The sequence below is a fragment of the Budorcas taxicolor genome, chromosome X, assembly GCF_023091745.1.
Source record: "Budorcas taxicolor isolate Tak-1 chromosome X, Takin1.1, whole genome shotgun sequence".
NCBI classification, from domain to species: Eukaryota; Metazoa; Chordata; class Mammalia; order Artiodactyla; family Bovidae; genus Budorcas; species Budorcas taxicolor.
Genome location: NC_068935.1, coordinates 142,063,131 through 142,085,285, shown reverse-complemented (window position 1 = coordinate 142,085,285; position 22,155 = coordinate 142,063,131). Strand labels below are relative to the sequence as shown.

General features: G+C 42.6%; 1 protein-coding gene across 1 annotated transcript in view; it reads right to left on the bottom strand.

Annotated features, from left to right (window-relative positions):
- The window catches only part of LOC128069688 (allergen Bos d 2-like), a 60,201-nt gene extending 38,071 nt beyond the window's left edge, over window positions 1-22,130 (bottom strand). Inside the window, exons 1-4 of the mRNA XM_052662797.1 lie at window positions 22,115-22,130; window positions 20,694-20,801; window positions 19,352-19,453; window positions 2,289-2,464 (exon numbers count right to left, since the gene is read on the bottom strand). Of these exons, the coding sequence (XP_052518757.1) occupies window positions 2,289-2,464; window positions 19,352-19,453; window positions 20,694-20,801; window positions 22,115-22,130 (402 nt within the window). The remainder of the gene's footprint in view (window positions 1-2,288; window positions 2,465-19,351; window positions 19,454-20,693; window positions 20,802-22,114) is intronic.
- Between the last annotated feature and the right edge of the window lie 25 nt (window positions 22,131-22,155).

Sequence of the window (22,155 nt, the reverse complement as noted above, 5' to 3'; positions counted from 1 at the left end):
GTTCACACATACAGTCATGGTGGGCAAGGAATTCTAAAAATGTAAATGAATCATATTACAAGTTTGTGCATCAACCAGAATTATTTCCTAGGACAAGAGGTCATAAAAGAGGTACCGATTAGTCTATTGTAAAATGTTGACATATATACTCCTTATTGATTGCATATTAGATCCTGTGGCTGCATGTCCACAGCTGAAATTAAAATAAATGCATCAGACCAAGATTAGAGTGCTCTGTTATACCTTTTTTTTTCCCATGAAAATAAAGCAGATGGACATTTGATCACTGAATTGAATATTACAGTATTGATATTACGATTTGAGAATATTTTTGCTGTTATTTTCAACTACTGAGATAGAAGTCCGTGTTAATTCCCCTTTTGAATTATGTATTGATATTCATATTTGAGAATTGTTTATCATTATTTTAAATTATAGAGATAGAAGTTTATGCTAAAGTTGCTTTCAAATTATGTAAAAATTAGTTTTAAAGTTTGACTCTTATTTTAGCTGTTCTCATCTTTGGGCTTTAAATTAATCATGTTCTACTTACTAAACCTGCTAGCGAAGAACTTTTATTTATTTACTTTAGGTACTAAACTGAATTTGTTTATTTATTTATTTTTCTCCTCCAACATCACAGTTTATTTTTTAAAATATAAATTTATTTATTTTAATTGGAGGCTAATAACAATATTGTATTGAACTTTTAATATTTAAAGAATTTCTTGAGTTAAAGAAAGTTTGATCATGTAGGTCAAATAAAAGTTAGGAAAAAAATTCATGGGAGTCATTGTAATCTTAATTAGCTTTACACAGTTCTCCATGCCCAGGGAACACGAGGCGTCAGCGTTCTGGGGATTCTTCTCAGATACCGTCAAAGGCCACGTTCCAACCTTGGATCTCATCCTGGTGTTTTGGGACAGAATTGATTGCTGAAAAATTAAATGGCTTTTCCAAGATTGCATTGGTAATGAGTAGAGGAGATAGTCCACCAATCCAGACATCTAGTTGTTTTGTGTGGAACCAAGGTTTTGGGAATACATCGGAAAAGCTCGAACGCTGCATTTTGTGACATAACGCATCTCCTTCTTGTCTCTTTGCCACTTCTGTGAATAACAGGCATGTCCTGTCAACCCTGAAAAGGCAACAGACGAAACATTCCTTCCTCACCACCCAATCCCCAGGGCTTGAAGACACCCTTTCGAGAATAGAGTTCACATACTCAACGTCACAGCCATGACCCACACATTTCACTCACATTGGAGACCAGACCCCATTCAGAAGTTCACAGTCTCCTTGTTTGCAGTTGGGTCCGATTGTGCTTACTTGACATAAAATGTAAAGCAGATGCATTCGCAGCAGTTGATACATTTTGATCTGACCATAGTAACCCCTCAGTGGGCCCCCTTCCGCAATCTTGTTATCTCTGGCCACGTAAATGGTATGCCAGTCTCCAGTAATCAAAGAAGGAAAGTCTCTATAAACGTCAGTGAACTCCATTTCTGGTTACTCACCAATACACAGCAATATATCTGCTTCTGTATTGTCCATTGTAAAGGAGATCAACCCTGATATTTCTTTGGAGGGAATGATGCTAAAGCTGAAACTCCAATGCTTTGGCCACCTCATGCAAAGAGTTGACTCATTGGAAAAGACCGATGCTGGGAGGGACTGGGGGCAGGAGGAGAAGGGGACGACAGAGGATGAGCTGGCTGGATGGCATCACTGACTCAATGGACATGAGTTTGAGTGAACTTTTGGTGATGGACAGGGGGCCTGGCGTGCTGCAATTCATGAGGTTGCAAAGAGTCGGACACGACTGAGTGACTGAACTGAACTGAACTTATCACAGAGGAGAAGCAAATTGAGTCTTATTAAGCAAAGAAGTGTTCTACCCCCTACTTTGCCAAATAACATGAAATGAAATCATGATTCATATTTGCGTAGACAGCATAGCATTCAGAGTTTTTTGAAACAGTGAAAACAACATCACTAATGACCATGACATTTCATAACTCTCTGAATGATAGCATGTTAAGTTTTTTTTTTCTTTTATGAAAAAAAAATAAAAGAGTGGATACATAGAGGGCTTTATAAGTAGAGATATTATGCTCGTGCAGATACACAGACCAAGGTACCCATTCAGTGTGTCCTTCATACAAACAAGAATATCTCTGTCACATACACACACCAACAACCTCACACACAAACACAGACACAGACACAGACACACACACACACTCAAACAAGCAAGACCTCCTAGCAGATCAGCTCATTCTGGGTACCTGTGAGAGGTCTATCTCAGCTGGAGTTTCCTGGGCAGCGCAAACCAGGACAAGGATAAGAGTCAGCAACAGAACCTTTATCTTGTGACTCACATGGTCCTTCTTCCAGAGAAGGTGAGAGTGTGCTACTTGTTGGATAGGCTGTGAATTGGTTTCACTTTTTATAGGATATGTCTCTGGCTCAATATGTAATGATCAAGCAGTGATTAATCACAAGGCCTTGGTTGCATAGCCGTAATCTTCTGACAGCTTGGTTTGCAGCTGAGCTCTTTTAGCATTCTGTGCTTCTTATAGTGATATTAATTTTAAGAGAAGCTACAGTGGATCTGGATGTTGTGCCTTCAGAGTAAATAAGAAATCACAGAACTCAAGAGTTATTTCAAAGACAGTGATTTTTATATTCTTTTCTGTCCTCAGATTTCAAAATGGGACAAACAGCCCACATCAAATATCCTCAACTCCTATCTTATTTCTTTCACATTGAAGAGGCCTGTTTAAGCTTATTTAGGTGGCTCAGACGGTAAAGCGTCTGTCTACAATGCGGGAGACCCGGGTTCGATGCGTGTGTCAGGAAGATCCCCTGGAGAAGGAAATGGCAATCTACTCCAGTACTCTTGCCTGGAAAATCCCATGGACAGAGGAGCCTGGTAGGCTACAGTCCATGGGGTCGCAAAGAGTCAAACACGACTGAGCGACTTCACTTTCACTTTCTAAAACTAAAGATGGCACTGTCTGGTTTAAGAAGATAAATCTGTGGTGTCTCTACCAGGAGTCATTTATCAGGGCATTCTTCAGAGGGGTATTATTGATGTACAGTTTTGTTGTTGTTATTATGGGGTATGATGTAGATATTCATAATTTTATTTCTTTCTAATGTTATAAAAATATTGGCTTTTTTATTCCCTACGTTATACAGTGTATTTTTGTACATTATTTTGTACATAGTAACTTGTACTTCTTATTGCACGCCTCCTGTCTTAACCCAGCACTTTCCACCATCCCACTCATCACCACTGGTTTGTTCTCTCTGTGCCTGCTCCTTTTTTGTTATATTCAAACGCTTGTTTCATTTTTTTTTCAATTCCACATATGAGTGATATTATACAGTACTTGTCTTTCTGCATCTGACTTATCTCACTTAGCATAATGCCCTCCAAGTCCATCCATGCCGTTGCAAATTTCACATTTTTATGGTTGCCCAATGTTCCACTGATTTGTGTATGATACACACAGATGTGTGTGTGTGTGTGTGTGTGTATACCCACCCCCACACACATATATATATACATATGCACAGGTATTCCACTGATTTGTGTATGATACACGCACATATACATGTGTGTATATATACACCTATATATGTATTTACAGATGCACAAATATTCCATGTATTTGTATATGGATACACATAGATATGTGTGTGTATATACATATATATATATGTATAAACATATATATATGCACAAGTATTCCACTGTATTTGTGTATGATACACACACATATGTGTGTGTGTGTGTGTGTGTGTACATATATATATCTATACACACATATACACATACATTTTGTGGCTTCTTTGGGCTCCTCAGGTGGCACTAAATGTAAAGAATCCACCTGCCAATGCAAGAGATGGGTGCAGATTCGATCCCTGAATTGGGAAGATCCCCTGGAGAAGGAAGTGGCAACCCACTGCAGCATTCTTGCCTGGAGAATCCCATGGACAGAGGGATCTGGCGATCTGCAGTTCCTGGGGTCACAAGTGTTGGACAGGACTTACTGCATAAACCATCATTACCATGCCCTCTGTATATTTTTATTTAAATTTAATGAAATATTTTCAACAGGAGCAAACTCTCATCTTCTACCCTACTCAAGGATCCTTCGCAAAGTTGTCATTATGATTTCATTTTGCCTTTAGTGTCTCACCTAGTCGGACTACAGCGGATCAGATTGCTCTTTTACATGTAGGCCCGACACTGAGATTCAGGCTCCTCCAACCATCATCCTGTCTGTCCATGAATCAGGCAAACTAGATGAAAGAAACCAAGGGCATTCGCTCTCTAAATGACACTCACTTGGGCAGTTTGCTCCCATGATGTCACCAGCACTATGATGATCGTGTTCATAATAAGAAAGTCACTTTCACAGCATCATCTTTTAGGGTTTGAAATGGTTCAACTGGAATTCCATCACCTCCACTAGCTTTGTTCATAGTGATGCTTCCTAAGGCCCACTTGACTTCACATTCCAGGATGTCTGGCTCTAGGTGAGTGATCACACCATTGTGATTATCTGAGTCGTGAAGATCTTTTTTTGTACAGTTCTTCTGTATATTCTCACCACCTCTTCTTAATATCTTCTATTTCTGTTAGGTCCATATCATTTATTTCACTTATTGTGCCCATCTTGGCATGAAATATTCCCTTGGTATCTCTAATTTTCTTAAAGAAATCTCTAGTCTTTCCCATTCTAATGTTTTCCTCTGTCTTTACATTGATCACTGAGGAAGGCTTTCTTATCTCTCCTTTCTATTCTTTGGAACTCTGCATTCAAATGGGTATGTCTTTCCTTTTCTCCTTTGCTTTTGACTCCTCTTCTTTTCATAGCTATTTGTAAGGCCTCTTCAGACAGCAGTTTTGCTTTTTTGCATTTCTTTTTCTTGGGGATGATCTTGCTCCCTGTCTCTTGTACAATGTCACGAACCTCTGTCCATAGTTCATCAGGTAGGCCCTTAAATCTGTTTCTCACTTTCACTGTATAATCATAAGGGATTTGATTTAGGTCATACCTGAATGGTCTAGTGATTTTTCCTACTTTCTTTAATTTAAGTCTGAATTTGTCAATAAAGAGTTCATGATCTGAGCCACAGTCAGCTCCCAGTCTTGTTTTTGCTGACTGTATAGAGCTTCTCCATCTTTGGCTGCAAAAAATATAATCAATCTGATTTCGGTGTTGGCCATCTGGTGATGTCCATGTATAGAGTCTTCTCTTGTGTTGTTGGAAGGGGATGTTTGCTCTGACCAGTGCATTCTCTTGGCAGAACTCTATTACCCTGCTTCATTCTGTACCATACGACAATTTGCCTTTTACTCCAGGTTTTTCTTGTCTTCCTACTTTTGCATTCCAGTCACCTATAATGAAAAGGACATCTTTTTGGGGGGGGGGTGTTAGTTCTAGAAGGTCTTGTAGGTCTTCCTAAAACTGTTCCACTTCAGCTTCTTCAGCATTGGTGCTTGCGGCATAGCCTTGGGTTACCGTGATACTGAATGGTTTGCCTTGGAAACGAACAGAAATCATTCTGTCGTTTTTGAGACTGCATCCAAGTACTGCATTTTGGACTCTTTCATTGACTATGACGGCTACTCCATTTCTTTTAAGGGATTCTTGCCCACAGTAGTAGATATAATGGTCATCTGATTTAAATTCACCCATTCCAGTACATTTTAGTTCACTGATTCCTAAAATGTCAACGCTCACTCTTGCCATCTCCTGTTTGATCACTGCCAATTTGCCTTGATTCATGGACCTGACATTCCAAGTTTCCATGCAATATTGCTCTTTACAGCATCAGACCATGCTTCCATCACCAGTCACATCCACAGCTGGGTGTTGTTTTTGCTTTGGCTCCGTCTCTTCATTCTTTCTGGAGTTATTTCTCCACTGATCTCCAGTAGCATACTGGGCACTTATCGACCTGGGGAGTTCCTCTTTCAGTGTCCTATCTTCTTGCCTTTTCATACTGTTCTTGGGGTTCTCAAGGCAAGAATACTGAAGTGGTTTGCCGTTGCCTTCTCCAGTGGACCCCATTCTGTCAGAACTCTCCCCCATGACCCGTCCATCCTGGGTGGCCCCACAGGGCATGGATCATAGTTTCATTTAGTTAGACAAGGCTGTGGTCCATGTGATCAGACTGGTTTGTTTTCTGTGATTGGGGTTTTCAGTCTATCCTCTGATGGAGCAGAGAAGAAGCTTATGGAAGCTTCCTAATGGGAGAGAATGACTGAGCAGGGAAACTGGGTCTTGCTCTGATGGGAGGACCATACTCAGTAAGTCTTTAATCCAATTTTCTGTTGATGGGTTGAGCTGTGTTACCTCCCTGCTATTTACTTTGGGGCCAAACTATGGTGGAGATAATGAAGATAACGGTGACCTCCCTGAAAATATCCCAGGCATGTACTGCCACAGTCCATGCCCCCAACCCTGCAGCAGGCCACCACCGACCCACACCTTCACTGGAGATTCCTGGACACCCACAGGTGAGTCTACTGGGGGGGGGGTCACTTCCTTTCTCCTGGGTCCTAGGGCACAAGGTTCTGATGTGCCCTCCAAGGTTCTATTTCCCAGTCCTATGTAAGTTCTGGCAGCTCTATGGTGGGGTTAATGGTGACCTCCTCCAAGAGGACTTATGCCATACCCACAACCAGAGCCCCTGTCCCTGCAGCAGACCACTGTCGACCCGTACCTCCACAGGGGGTGCTCAAACACAGTTCTGTCTCAGACTCTGTGGCGTCCCTGGGTCCTGGTGCACACAAGGTTTGTTTGAGCCCCCTGAGTGTCTCTGACAGGAACAGAGTTTGATGCTAATTTGCCCTTCCTACCGTCTTGCTGGGTCTTCTCTTTTGCCTTTGGGCATGGAGTATCTCCTCACAGTGCTCCAGTGTCTACCATTTTACTGAGTTCTTTTTTCTGTGTGTCTGCATGGCACTGGAGCAGCAAGCTGCCGAGAGAAGATACACTACATCCAAGGTCAGGAGCGGTGGCTGCACTTCGCTGGACTGGCCACAACAAATTGTGGAAAATTCTTCAAGAGATGGGAATACCAGACCACCTGACCTGCCTTCTGAGAAACCTGTATTCAGGTCAGGAAGCAACAGTTAGAACTGGACATGGAACAACAGACTGGTTGGTTCCAAACCGGGAAAGGAGTCCATCAAGGCTGTATATTGTCACGCTGCTCATTTAACTTATATGTAGAGTACTTCATGAGAAACACTGGGCTGGAAGAAGCACAAGCTGGAATCAAAACTGCCAAGAGAAACATCAGTAACCTCAGCTATGCAGATGACACCACCCTTATGGCAGAAAGTGAGAAGAACTAAAAAGCCTCTTGATGAACTGAAAGAGGAGAGTGAAAAAGTTGGCTTAAAACTCAACGTTCAGAAAACTAAGATCATGACATCTGGTCCCACTGCTTCATGGGAAATAGATAGGGAAACAATGGAAATAGTGAGAGACTTTATTTTTGGGGGATCCAAAATCACTGCAGATGGTGACTGCAGCCATGAAATTAAAAGACGCTTGCTCCTTTGAAGAAAAGTTATGACCAGCCTAGACAGCATATTAAAAAAGCAGAGAGACTTCTTTGCCAACAGAGGTCCAGCTACTCAAAGCTATGGTTTTTCCACTAGTCATGTATGGATGTGAGAGTTGGATTATAAAGAAAGCTGAGTGTTGCAAAATTGATGCTTTTGAACTATGGTGATGGAGAAGACTCTTGAGTGTCCCTTGGACTGCTGGAGATCCAACCTGTCCACCCTACAGGAAATCAGTCCTAAACGTTCATTGGAAGGACTGAGGCTGAAGCTGAAACTCCAGTCCTCTGCCCACCTGATGTGAAGAAGTGACTCATTAGAAAAGACCCTGATGCTGGGAAAGATTGAAGGCAGGAGGAGAAGGGGATGACAGAGGATGAGATGGCATCACTGTCTCAATGGACTTGAGTTTGAGTGAACTCCAGGAGTTGCTTTCATTATTCTAACTGCAGGTCTTTCTCTGAGAATTTTCTAAGCTGTTTTAGCAGTGTGTCTCCGTGGTCACACTTCTTATAACCTTTGCTAAGTTCTTTTTTTTTTAAATGCACGGTGGGTGTTAGTTGCTGTGCTCTGCGTTTCTCTATTTGTGGTTCGAGGGCTTCTCCTGGTGATGGTTCTCTTGCTGGGGCTCTAGAGCACAAGCATATCTGATGCAGCACATAGACTTGGTTTCCTCCAGCGTGTGGGATCTTCCAGGATCAGGAATTCAGTCCGCATTGCCTGCACTGGCAGATGGATTGAGAAGCACTGGACCCCGAGGAAAGTGCCTCTGGTCAGTTTTTTATTTTTTTTTTATTTTTGCAGTTAAGTCAGCACAGCTTCATTCTTTCTGGGGTCATTAGTAGGTGTCCTCCACTCTTCCCCCATAGCAACATTGGACACCTTCTGACATGGTGAGGGGAGGGCTCCTTTTTCAGTGTCATATCTTTGTGCTTTTTTTATACAGTTCATGCCAAACTCACGGCAAGCATCCTGGAGTGGCTGGCCACTCCCTCCTCCAGTGGCTCACATTCTGTCACAGCTCTCCGCTATGGCACGTCTTTCTTGGGTGGCCCTATATGAAACTGCTCATAGCCTTACTGAGCTATGCATACACCTTTGCCACACATCTCTGGAGAAGGAAATGGCAAACCCCACTGGTATTCTTGCCATGAACAGTATGAAGAGGCAAAAAGATATGACGATGAACGATGAACTTCCCAGGTCAGTAGGTGCCCAGTATGCTACTGGGGAAGAGTGGAGGAATAACTCCAGAAAGAATGAAGACACAGAGCCAAAGAGAAGGCAGCACCCAGGTGCGGATGTGCCTGGAATGGAAGTGAAATTCGACGCTGTAAAGAATAAAATTGCATAAGAGTCTGCAATGTTAAATCCATGCATCAAGGTAAATTGCAAATGGTCAAACAGTAAATGGCAAGAGTGGACGCTGACATTTTAGGAATCAGTGAACTAAAATGGACCGGAATAGGTGAATTTAATTCAGATTAATTAAATAATTAATTAAAGTTTTAATTAATTAATTGACTACTGTGGGAAAGAATACTGCCCACAGTATTTATTGGGGGCAAGAATACTGTGGGCAAGAATACCTTAGACAATATGGAGTAGCCCTCATAGTCAACAAAAGAGTCTGAAATGCAGTACTGGGGTGCAATCTCAAACATGACAGAATGATCTCTGTTCGTTTCAAAGGCAAACCATTCAGTATCACAGTAATCTAAATCTCTGCCTCAACCACTAATGCGGAAGAACTTGAACAGTTCTACGATGCCCTAAAAGATTGTCTAGAACTAACACCAAAACAGATGTCCTTTTCCTTATAGGGGACTGGAATGCTAAAGTAGGCAGTCAAGAGATCCTAGGAGTAACAGGTAAGTTTGACCTTAGAGTACAAAATGAAGGAGGGCTAAGGCTAACACAATTTAGCAAAGAGAACGTACTGGTCATAGCAAACACCCTCTTCCAACAACACAAGAGATGACTCTACACAGGACATCGTTAGATGATCAATACAAAATGATATTGGTTATATTCTTTGCCACACGAGGCAGTGATCCATGCAGGAGGCATAGGCTAGTAGTCAACCACTATTGTTCCACGTTCTTTGAACAGTTCAAGTGATCAGGCACTAATATCTTATCCTTGGAGAGCTTCGTATGGGTGTAACATGCATTCAAAGTGCATGTAGTTTACAGTAAGCCCTGGGTGACCAGAGCTCTATTCCGTCTTTCCTGCCCCTCCATTAGCTTTTCAGGTGGACACAACCCGGGAATTGCACTGAGGTCTCCTGCATTGCAGGCAGATTCTTTAGCAGCTGTAATTCCTTCCTGTGGTTTTCATGAACCTCGGGCAAATGAGATGGTTGGATAACATTACCGAGTCACTGGACATGCTTTGAGCAAACTCCAGGAGACAGTGGAGGACAGAGGAGCCTGGCGTGCTGGAGTCCATGGAGTCACAGTGAGTCAGGCAGGACTTGGTGACTGAACAACGATATTCAAGAGATGGGGAAGAAAACGATTTGGACTTTTCACCTGGCACATTAATGTCATCATGCATGCTACCAGTGGAAAAATACATGCTTATTCCTTCTCAGAGAGCAGACACAGCCGCCACCTTCTGCCAATGTGGATAGTAATAGCAGCAAGGTAAAGCTACCTGTCAGAGAGCCCGTGGGGTTGGCTGGATGCACAGTGATTGACATACCTTACTATATGCCTCTGGAGGATCAGTAGGAACAGGGGTTATTTTCAGAGCATTGGGTTCAGGTGTCAGGCATCTTTTAAGTGATTTTGACAAAAAATAGAGTGTATGTAGTGTAGATGGCTTCCCGGGTGGCTCAGATGGTAAAGTGTCTGCCTACAATGCAGGAGACCCAGGCTTGATCCCTGAGTCAGGAAGATCCCGTGGAGAAGGAAATGGCAACCCACTCCAGTACTCTTGCCTGGAAAATCCCATGGACAGAGGAGCATGGGGTCGCAAAGAATCAGACATGACTAAGCGACTTCACTTTCATGTGGTGTAGATAAATGCAGTCAAGGACAGGAGCTGTGAGTCTGTTAAACTCAAATTTAAACCTTGGTTCATTTTGGTGTCAGAACCCAGCAATGCCAATATATGATGTTTGGCAAGAATACAACTCACCATCACGGAATATTTCATTGCTCCTCCATGATAAGTGTATCTAATTTTTAAAAAGTCATCTGATTGAACCCCCAGTGGGTAGATTTGTTCATTTTTCTAGTAGACACAACCTTTCCGCAGTCCTGATTATGTCACATGAATTCTGAATTCTCTGTGTGAACACATACCTGCCGCAGTGTCTTTAATACAAGATGTATACGCACTTCTGTCCTTAGTATGAAAATACGGATAATATGAATATGACTAGTTTGCATAGCAGAGAAGGTGATGGTACCCCACTCCAGTACTGTTGCCTGAGAAATCCCATCGACAGAGGAGCCTGGTAGGCTGTGGTCCATGGGGTCGCGAAGAGTTGGACATGACTGAGCGACTTCCCTTTCACTTTTCACTTTCATGCATTGGAGAAGGAAATTGCACTCCAGTGTTCTTGCCTGGAGAATCCCAGGGACGGGGGAGCCTGGTGGGCTGCCGTCTATGGGGTCACACAGAGTCGGACACGACTGAAGTGACTTAGTACTGGCAGCAGCAGCAGTTTGCATAGGATAAGCTACAGTACATACCGAGGGCATAAGTCAGTTTTGTGGTCAAAAACTCCATCAAAGTTTTCAGCATAGAGTACCAACGTGTTGTCCGACACAGGAATCAGCTCGGAAAATATTTTTTACCCATGTCTGTGACAAAAAAAAAAAAAAAAATTGAAACCTAAGTATTATTGACTACTTTCCTTTTCAGTTGGACTTTTCTTATTCTTCACATGCTATCTTCAGTCTTCCTTCCCATGGTGAACTCTGTTACACTGACATTTCTAGAGGCTGTGTTGCTAGAATGAGTTAAGACAGCTAGTGAACTAGGAAAGCTTTTTCCGCACACCCCTCTTCTGACTTCCAGTCTTCTAGACTGAACAGTGTGTGAATGAGAGAAACATTGCTTATTGCAACTATAGCAGGAGGTGCATCTCAACCATCTCATACCAGCTCACAAGAGCTGACTGTTAAAAGTTTTAGGAATGGTGTGACCAGATTTTCAAGCACGGTCATGAGTGAAAAAAAAGTAATTCTATAAATAAGCCATATTAAAATAAAATTTTATAGAAAACCCAAAGTCATTTAGTAGTACAAGAGGTAGTCAAGAGGTACAAATGAGGATATTACAAAATGTTGCACATGTGTACTCAAACCGGTTCTTAGTTCCTGTGGCTGCATGTCCACAGTGGAAATTATAAAAGATGCTTCAGGAGAATATTAGAATGCTCTGTTGTACATTTTTTCCCCATGAAAATCAAATATGTAGACATTTGATCACTCACTATTATGATATTAAGTGATTACACTAAGTATTGAATTTGATAATTATTTCCACTATTTTAAACTATAGAGATAGAAGTCTGAAACAGTGTTCCTTTGCTTTCAAGTTATGCAAAAATTTAGCAGAATTTTTTGGTCATTTTACCTCTTTTCATAGTTTTCTGTTAGATTTTAAAGATGCTACATCTTAAATACATATGTAAGTAACTTTTAGTTATACCGTTTCTTTAGTTAAAGCAGATTTTCTCAATCACGTGGGTCAGATAAATAATTGGGTGGGTCAGTGTTGCAGAGAATCTGCCGGCCAGTGCTGTAGATGTGCGTTCGATTCCTGGTTGTTGAAGACCCCCTGGAGGAGGAAATGGCAACTCACTCCAGTCTTCTTGCCTGGGATGATCTCCCATGGACAGAGAATCCTGGTGGGCTGCAGTCCACGGGGTCGCAAAGATTCAGAGAAGACAGTGCAGCTAATACACTTGAGAAGATGCAGGCGTCAGAAACTCTGGAATACGCACATCCTACGACATAAACACCCCCGTCTTGCTTTGCAACTACATTGAGCGACATGCATGCCTCGCAGCGCCTGAAAAAGGAAGACATTCCTTCCTCACCATTCCTTCCCCGTCTGATCTCCAGCACTTTAGGACACCTTTGTGTCAATAGTGTTTACACACTCAACTTCGCAGCCGTGACTCATGTCTTTCACTGCACATCGATAACAGGACCCCATCTAGGTAGACAGCGGTCTTGCCATTTTCAGTTTAGGCAGATTGTGCTTCAGTTCCGTTGAGTTCAGTTCAATCGCTCAGTTGTGTCCAACTCTTTGCGACCCCATGAATCGCAGCACGCCAGGCCTCCCTGTCCATCACCAACTCCCAGAGTTCACTCAGACTCACATACATCGAGTCAGTGATGCCATCCAGCCATCTCATCCTCTGTTGTCCCCTTCTCCTCCTGCCCCCAATCCCTCCCAGCATCAGAGTCTTTTCCAATGAGTCAACTCTTTGCATGAGGTGGCCAAAGGACTGGAGTTTCAGCTTTAGCATCAGTCCTTCCAAAGAACACCCAGGACTGATCTCCTTCAGAATGGACTGGTTGGATCTCCTTGCAGGCCAAGGGACTCTCAAGAGTCTTCTCCTACACCACATTTCAGAAGCATCAATTCTTCGGCGCTCAGCCTTCTTCACAGTCCAACTCTCACATCCGTACATGACCACAGGAAAAACCATAGCCTTGACTAGACGGACCTGAGTCGGCAAAGTAATATCTCTGCTTTTGAATATACTATCTAGGTTGGTCATAACTTTTCTTCCAAGGAGTAAGCGTCTTTTTTTATTTTTTATAATAATGATATTTCATGGCTGCAGTCACCATCTGCAGTGATTTTGGAGCCCCCCCAAATAAAGTCTGACACTGTTTCCACTGTTTCCCCATCTATTTCCCATGAAGTGATGGGACCAGATGCCATGATCTGAATGTTGAGCTTTAAGCCAGCAGTCTTGCCATTTTCAGTTTAGGCAGATTGTGCTTACTTGACATAAAAAGTAGTGAAGAGATGTTTGAGTTGGTCCCACTTTTTATGGGATGGGTCTCTTGGTGGAATACATAAGGATCAAACAGTGGATAATCACACAACCTTGGTTATTTGCAACTCCTTTTCTTTTATCTTGGTTGGCAGGCAAGCTTTCCTGGCAGTCTGTTCTTATTATTATGAGGTTAATTTGAAGAGAATCTACAGTGGATCTCGACATTTGTCCTTCAGACTAAGTGAGGAATCACAGGACATACGAGGGTATTTCAAGGACAGTGATATTCATATTCTTTTATATCCTCAGTTTCCAAATGGGACAGACAGTCCAAGACACATAGCCCCGAGTCCTGTGTTGTTTAACATTGAAGAGGTCTGTTAAGCTTCTTTTCTAAAACAAAGGATGGTCCTGTCCCGTTTAAGAAGATACATATGTGGCTTCTCTATCAGGAATCAGTTGTAAGGGCATTCCTCAGTGGAGGAAATAAGTATAGTTGATGTGTATTGGTTTTTGTTGTTGTTGTTGTTGTTGTTACAGGTGTTCCATATAATAATTCACAATTTTGTATACACCATTAATAGTATAAAAATATTGTCTTATTCTCATTTTGTTCAATATATCTTTTTACATTATTTATTTTATTCAAATTAGTTTATACCTCTTACTCTGCTCCTCATATGTTATGCTCACCACTTCCCCCCACCCGTTGGTCTCCACTGATTTGTGCTCTGTATCTACGCTGCTGCTGCTAAGGTGCTTCAGTCGTGTCTGACTCTGTGCGACCCCCTAGATGGCAGCCCACCAGGCTCCTCCTTCCCTGGGATTCTCCAGGCAAGAACACTGGAGTGAGTTGCCATTTCCTTCTCTGATGCATGAAAGTGAACGGTGAAAGTGAAGTCGTTCAGTCGTGTCTGAGCCTTCGTGACCCCACGGACTGCAGCCCACCAGGCTTCTCTGCCCATGGGATTTTCCAGGCAAGAGCACTGGAGTAGGTCTCCATTGTCTTTTCCCTGTGTGTATGAGTCTCCCATATTTTGTTATATACAATAGTTTGTTTTGTCTTTTAGATTCCACATTAAGTGATATAATTGGAGAAGGAAATGGCAACCCACTCCAGTATTCTTGCCTGGAGAATCCTGTTGAGAGAAGAGCCTGGGGGTCTACAGTCCATGGGGTTTGCAAAGAGTAGGACACGACTGAGCAACCAACACACTATATAATGCAGTGTTTGTCCTTGTCCATCTGACTTCTTTTACTTAGTGTCATATCCTGGAAGTCCATCCACATTGCTGCAAATGGCAAAATTTCACCGTTTCATGGTTGCGTAGTATTCCATGGCTACAGTCCATGTGGTCTCAAGAGTTGGGACATGTTTAGTGACTAAAGCATCATTACCACCACCGTGGCTTCTTTATATTTATATATATTTTAGATTTACTGAAATGTTTTGAACAAGAGCACATTCTCATCTTCTCCCCTACTCCAAGATCCCTCCCAAATTCCTCTCTACAATTTCATTTGGCCTTGAGGCTATAACTAGCATATGCGATTTCTGCCTTATATACAGCTCTTGAAACTACATGTAAGTCCAAAACGATATCCTTCAGCTTCTCGGTCACCCTGCCTCCTGTCCCTTTTGCAGCTGCCTCCGCAAGCTAGACTTGGGAACCTACCCCTCAGTTTTCTAGCATGATAGATTAATTGGTATTCTTTAGAATTTTTCAAAAATTGAACCTGTGTGTGTTTCTTGCGGGTTCCACTTAGCATATTTGTTTGAATAAATATCTATATATTTTTTTGTAGATTCCATTCCCATTTCCCCTGCATATTATCTTCAGGATATATCCCACTTTCATCCATTCAGATGTTCATAGATACATGTTCACACACAAATCTTTGTATGAATCTGAGCTGTCTTATCTCCTAGGTACATGCTTAGGGGTGGAAATGCTGGATCTCACTGCCTTCTGATTTTTGAGTCCTGCCAACAGGAGATGAGAATTTCCATTACCCCATCCTTGCCAGGACTCTGTATGGGCAGTCATCTTCATTTCAGACATTATAATAAGTGTGTGATGCTATCCAGTTACACTTGTAATTTCTATTTCCTGAATGAATGAAGAGGTGGGATTGCCATTTGTCTATTTTCTTTGGTGTCTCTCCAAGTCCTTGGTTCATTACTGAGTGAATTATTTATTTTTTTAAATGAAGTTTGTAGGCTTTTAATACATTCTGCATACCACTTCCTTCTCAGATGAAAATAACATTGCTCAATCATGTCCACCTCTTTCTGACTGCATGGTATGTAGCCTTCCAGGCTCCTCTGCCCATGGAATTTTCCAGGCAGGAATACTTTAGTGCGTTGCCATTTGCTTCACCAGAAGATCGTACTGACCCAGGGAGTGAACCCAGGTCACCTCCATTCCACTCTTCCCCAGTAGCATGTTGAACATTGGAGGGGGTGTTGTCTCAGCTTGCAGTGTCATATCTGTTAGCCCTTTCACACAGCTCGTGGGGTTCTCATGGCGAGAATACTGGAGCGGTTTCCCACTCAATCCTCCAGCGGATCTCGTTCTGTCAGACTCTCCACTATTCTCGTGTATGGCTGGCGCTACACGAAATGGCTCATAGCTTCACTGAGTTATGCAAGCCCCTTCACCACACAAGTCAGTGATCCATGAAGGGGGAAATAGCTTAGTCCTCAAGCACTCTTGTTCCATTCTCTTACAACACAATTCAAGTGACCAGGCTCAAACGTCTTGCCTTTGGAGACCTTCATATGCGTGGAACAGACAAAGTGTGTGTAGCTCCCAGTGAGCCCTGGGTGACCAGTGTTCTGTTCTCTCTTTCCTGTCACTCCTGTTGAATTTCAGGTGCACACAGCCTTCCACATCCCCAGGAGTCTACTCAAGACCTCCAGAGTGTTCTAGGACTGCCTCATCTTTCCCATCTCCCTTAACCACTTTCCTGATCTCTCGACTGCTCCAGTGGCATGACCGTTTGGGGGACGCACAATGCTCCTTTTTTGCCATCAGGTAGGCCCACTCCAGTACTCTTGCCTGGAGAATCCCATGGATGGAGGAGGCTGGTAGACTGCAGTCCGTGGGGTCGCTAGGAGTCGGACACAACTGAGTGATGTCACTTTCACTTTTCACTTTCATGCATTGGAGAAGGAAATGGCAACCTACTGCAGTGTTCTTGCCTGGAGAATCCCAGGGGCGGGGAGCCTGGTGGGCTGCCGTCTATGGGGTCACGCAGAGTTGGACACGACTGAAGCGACTTAGCAGCAGCAGCAGCAGCAGCAGCAGGCACCAAGCAATGACTATTATCTTAACACACCCCTTGTGAGGGACTTTTCTGCAGAGTGGAGGTAACCCAGCACCTGTATCAGCAGGAAGATCACTGCTTCCGTGGTTGGGGCTGGACAATAGCCCTGAGTTGGATACCAGAGACCTGGTGCTTTGTCTCGATCGTGATTGCTCTTTCTTGAGTAAGTACTGTTCAGTTTGGTTGTATGTGTCTGTGTGTTCAGTTGATAAATCGTGTCTGACTCTTTGCCACCTCATGGAATGTATAGCCCACCAGATTCCTCTGTTCATGGGATTCTTCAGGCAAGATGACTTGACTGGGTTTCCAGTTCCTCTTCCAGGACATCTTCTCGACCCAGGGATCGGACCTGAATCTCTTGCATCTCCTGCCTTTCTAGGTGTATTTTTTTTTTTTTTAACCAGTGCATCTCTGGAAGCCCATGGAAGACTGCATTCTGCTAAATCCTTACACCCCCTGCAACCCCACAGCAGGTGAATACTGCTTTACTTCATAGTTGAGTGAATTTCAGCTGCTACTTAGGACAGCTTCCATTCTACTCGAAGTTATCTGACTGACCAACCCCATCTCTCTCATGACTTCTGGTGGGCACGTTATACAACCCTACAAAACTACCACCTGTGGTTTATTCTCTTCTCAACAACACCCTTGCAGGATTTACACCATGCGTCCTAAACAGAGTTCCCCTGCTTTATTGTTGCTAGATTTTCTGAAGAGTTGAATTTACATGTTTTGTGTGGTTGCAGTTATGCACATTTGATCACTACACATCTGTGCATTCATAAATTTATTGATCAGTTTAGGAATCCAATAACATCAGCAAGGGCAGAGGAGATTCATAGTGAAAGCCATGTTTCCAGGATCACGACTTCCTGGAAGAGAAGAAATGAGGATTTCAAGGAAAATATCTTTTATCTTCATGTGGCTGATTGTGACTTATTAGTGCTGTGGTGCAACACATATTCTCTCTTTGTTCACTTCTATAAATAGAAAAAAAAATGTAAAACGTAGTTGAGCTGATTAGGATTAACATGATATTGGTCAGAGAATGAAACAGAGAATAAAAGCACTTGTGGTTGAAAGCACTGGAGAAATTTCCCTACAAGACGCATTTTGCAGAAGTCTCTCTGTGTGCATGCCCATAGGGGGTTGCCTAGAACTGCCACCTGATGAAACTATTTGTGAGCAGTCGTGGGTCAGCTGGTATGTTGAGAGTTGCTGAGTTGCATCTCCACAGCTCCCTGGTGTAGGAGAATACTGTGTAACCTGTTCCTCCTACGTGTCCTATAAATCTTATTTTTTCATCATGAAGGTGTTGCGGCTGTAAGGTCATTCACTCGCATTGGTATTCACCAGGGATCATCGTATTTCACAGCTCAGGGCTTCACACAATCTCCTCTTTGGTCCTCAGAGCATCTCACTGTGCAGTCTAGACCAGTGTGATTGTTTAGATATTTAATTCCTAACACTTAACGGAATCCCCAGCCCTTACCCTGTGGAAAGGTAAAGAGCTTTGTGTTTCCTTTTCCTTTGTAAAACTAATTTTTATTGGAATGCAGTTGATATGCAATGTTGAGTTAGTTTCAAGTGTATAGTGACATGATGGTTTGTGCATTTTGTTGTTTGTTGTTTAGGCACCAATCCTGTCCCACACCTTTGTGTTCCTGTGGACTTTAGCTTGCCAGACTCCTCTGTCCATGGGATTTCCCAGGCAAGCCTACTGGAGTGGGTTGCCATTTCTTACCCACCCAGGGATCAAACCCAGATTTTCTGCATTGGCAGGTGGATTCTTTATCACTGAACCACCAGGAAGCCCTCAGTTAGACATGCATGTATATACAAGCCATGAGTGTATATCTCTTAAACCCAAACTCCTAGTATATCCCTCTCTCCATTTTCTCTTTAGGAACCATCAAGTTTTTTTGGACTCTGAGCCTGTTTCTGTTTCGTAAATAATACATTTGTGCCCTATTTTTTTGGTTCCACATGGAAGTGAAATCAAGCTTGCCTTTCTCTTTCTTACTCCCCTTAGCATGACCGTCTCTAGATCTGCCCTTCTTACTGCAAATGGTATTATTTCATGCTTTTACATAGTTGAGTAATATAGTCCCTTGTGTATATATCCCATGGTTAAAGTGGGATGCCCCAGAAAAAAGTCTTTACCTTAGAAAGAAAACTCAGTGTTGTGTATGTCATTAATCTACTCACCCAGAAGAGGCTGTCAGATCTTATTGAGGACAGTCGTCTGCAAAAGAGAATGAATAGGTGGAATAATAATCACGGGCATGCCTCTATTTCAAAGGATTCTTTCATAACAGCCTTTGTAAAAGATGACTGTGCAAATAGGAAATTTGAATCGAGTGTCCTCGTGATATGGTTTAGGAAATTTGAATCGAGTATCCTCGTGATATGGTTTCATTTTGGATTCCCTGTTGTCCTCTTGGCTTTACCTGTTTGAGTGAGGTCTTCTATATGTTCTGGTGGAATCCCCCTTTCTTTGTTGAGTTCCTTATACTGCTGAATTTCTTCTTCAGTGGCGCCATCTCCTTTGGCTGGGTTTAATAACAAAGAGGGCAGAAGAGGTGTGCATTAGAATCCTTGGCAGCTTATAGAGTGTCACCCAATCCGAGTGTCCAATCGGTCTCATCATCACCATTGCCCTCTTCCATCACCTAAACCCTGCTCACGAGGACAGTTTCTACAGAGGTGCCTGAGTGTTCACATCAGGTCTTCAGATGTGTCCAGGGGGCAGAGTCCACATAGTGAACATTTTATCATATTCCAGTTCTTACAACTACTGGGTGAACTACAGACCATTCGCCTGTGAGCCTATGCATCTCTGAGTCAGATGCATGCTGGAATGGTCCATTAGAGAAGGTCACAGTGGGTCCTGAGACTCAGATATCCTCCCAAGTCTAACTCCTCAATCGACATGAGTTTGAGCAAACTCTGGGAGATAGTGGAGGTCAGAGGAGCTTTGTATGCTGCGGTCCATGAAGCCACAATGAGTCAGACACGACGTATGACTGAACAGCAATGTTGAAATAAATGGGGGATACATTTTTTGGAGTTTTCACCAAGCACACTAATCTCATCGCACATGTGAGTCAGAGAAAAACTCAGGCTCTGTCATCCTCTGAAAAGAGACACAAGCTTCACCCACCCACAATTTGGATATAATATCAGAAGGGATAAACGGTCATGTAAAATGCACCTTTTGGTTGGCCGGTTGTCAGAAAGATTGACATGACTGAGCACGCTGCTTCTGAAGGATTCTATATGATCCAGGGTTGATTTGCAGAGGTTTGGGTTCAGATTTTAGGTGTTATTTTAATGATTGTGGCCAAAAAAAAAAAAAAAAGAGAGAGAGAGAGAAAGCATTTGTATTCAAGAGGAATCAGTCATGGCCAGGACCTGCGAGTCTCTGAACTCCAAGTTCCAACCTTGGTTTACTTTGGTGTCCAAACCCGGCAACTCCAATATGTGATATTTATCAAGAAACGCATGGGGCATTATGGAATATTTCATTGCACCTCCTGGCTAAGTGTATCTATTGTTTTTTAAAATGTCATCCAGTAGAATCCCCAGTGGACGCATCTCTTCAGTTTTCTAGCAGACAACCTTTCTTCAGCCCTGGATCATGGCGCATGAAGTCTGAATTCTCCCGTGTGAACTCATGTCTGCTCTAGTGCGCGTAATAAAATATAAGGTGTCCATGCACTCCTGTCCTTAAACGAAATGATGATAATATGAGCATTGTTAATTTTCTCAGAGTAAGCTTCAATAACGTACCAAGGAGTTGAGTCACTTTTGTAACCTTCACATCATCAAAGTTTTCACCGTAGATTGCTAATGAGTTCTCTGACACAGGAATCAGTTCGAAAAAGTTTGAACCCATATCTGTGACAGGAAAAAAAAAAGAAATCAAATCTCAATGTGATTAACGTCTTTACATTTGGACATGTCACATTCTTCACGTTTATCATCAGTCCTCACTTTGCTCGTGAGATGCCACCATTTCCCTGGCATTTCCTGTGGTCTGTGGTTAGAACCTGCTGGAAAAGTTAGTGAGCTTGGAAGGCTTTCTCCACACACCCCTCATCTTAAGACAGTAAAGACTTCCAGTCTTCTAGGCCAAACAGTGTGTGAACAATAGCAAAGCTGCTTATCGCAACTATCGTAGGAGTTGGACCTCAGTCATCTCATATGAGTTCACCAGAGCTGACTGTGAGAGTTTCAGGATTTTTTTTGACCAAATTCACAAGTACAGTCATGATTACAAAGATACCCTGTGAATTTAAGGAAATCATGTGAAAATAAAACTTAATAGATAAAACAAAGGGACCTTCTGGTATAGAGGTAATCAGAGAGGTATAAATGAACGTATTGCCAAATGTTAGAGATAAATACTCTGAAATGTTTCCTAATTAGGTCCTGTGTCCAGTATCCACAGATGAAAAAAAAAAAAAAAATCTGACCAAGATTAGAATGTTCCATTGTACATTTTCCCCATGAAAATCAAATAGGTATTTTTCATTATTTAACATTACAATATTGGTATTTGAGGTTTCTTAAATAGAGGTCTGTGCCAGTGCCCGTTTTGATTTCACATTAGGTAAAACTTAGTGTGAAAGTTTTTGCTGTCATTTTGACTATTCTCATACTTATCTGTGAGATTTAAATGAATCGGGTTCTACTTCTTCAACATGCTGAAAAAGAACTCTTCATGTTTAAAGGATTTCTTTAGCTAAAGAAAATTTGATCTTGACAGTTAAATAAGGGGTTTCTCAGGTGGCTCAGCAATAAAGAATCCACTTGCCATTGCTGGAGATACAGGAGACTTGAGCTCAATCCCTGGGTCAGGAAGATGCCCTGGAGGAGGAAATGACAACCCATTCTAGTGTTCTTGCCTGCAGCATCCCATGGACAGAGGAGCCTGGTGGGCTAGAGTCCATGGGGTCACAAATAGTCGGACACAGCTGAGCAACTATCATAGTTGGAAAGACACACACATTGGCAGAGCTCGAATACTCACATCCTACTTGATAAACATCCCTTTCTCTCTCTGCAACTACATTGAGGACTGTGCATTGCTTGGAAAACCTGAGAAGCAAACAGACAAGAGGTTCCTTTGTCATCATCTGTTCCCCAGAGCTTGAGGGCACCCTCCCATCGATAGAGTTCACACACTCATCTTCACAACCATGACTCACACCATTCACTGCACATTGTCGACCGGACCCCATGTCAGAAG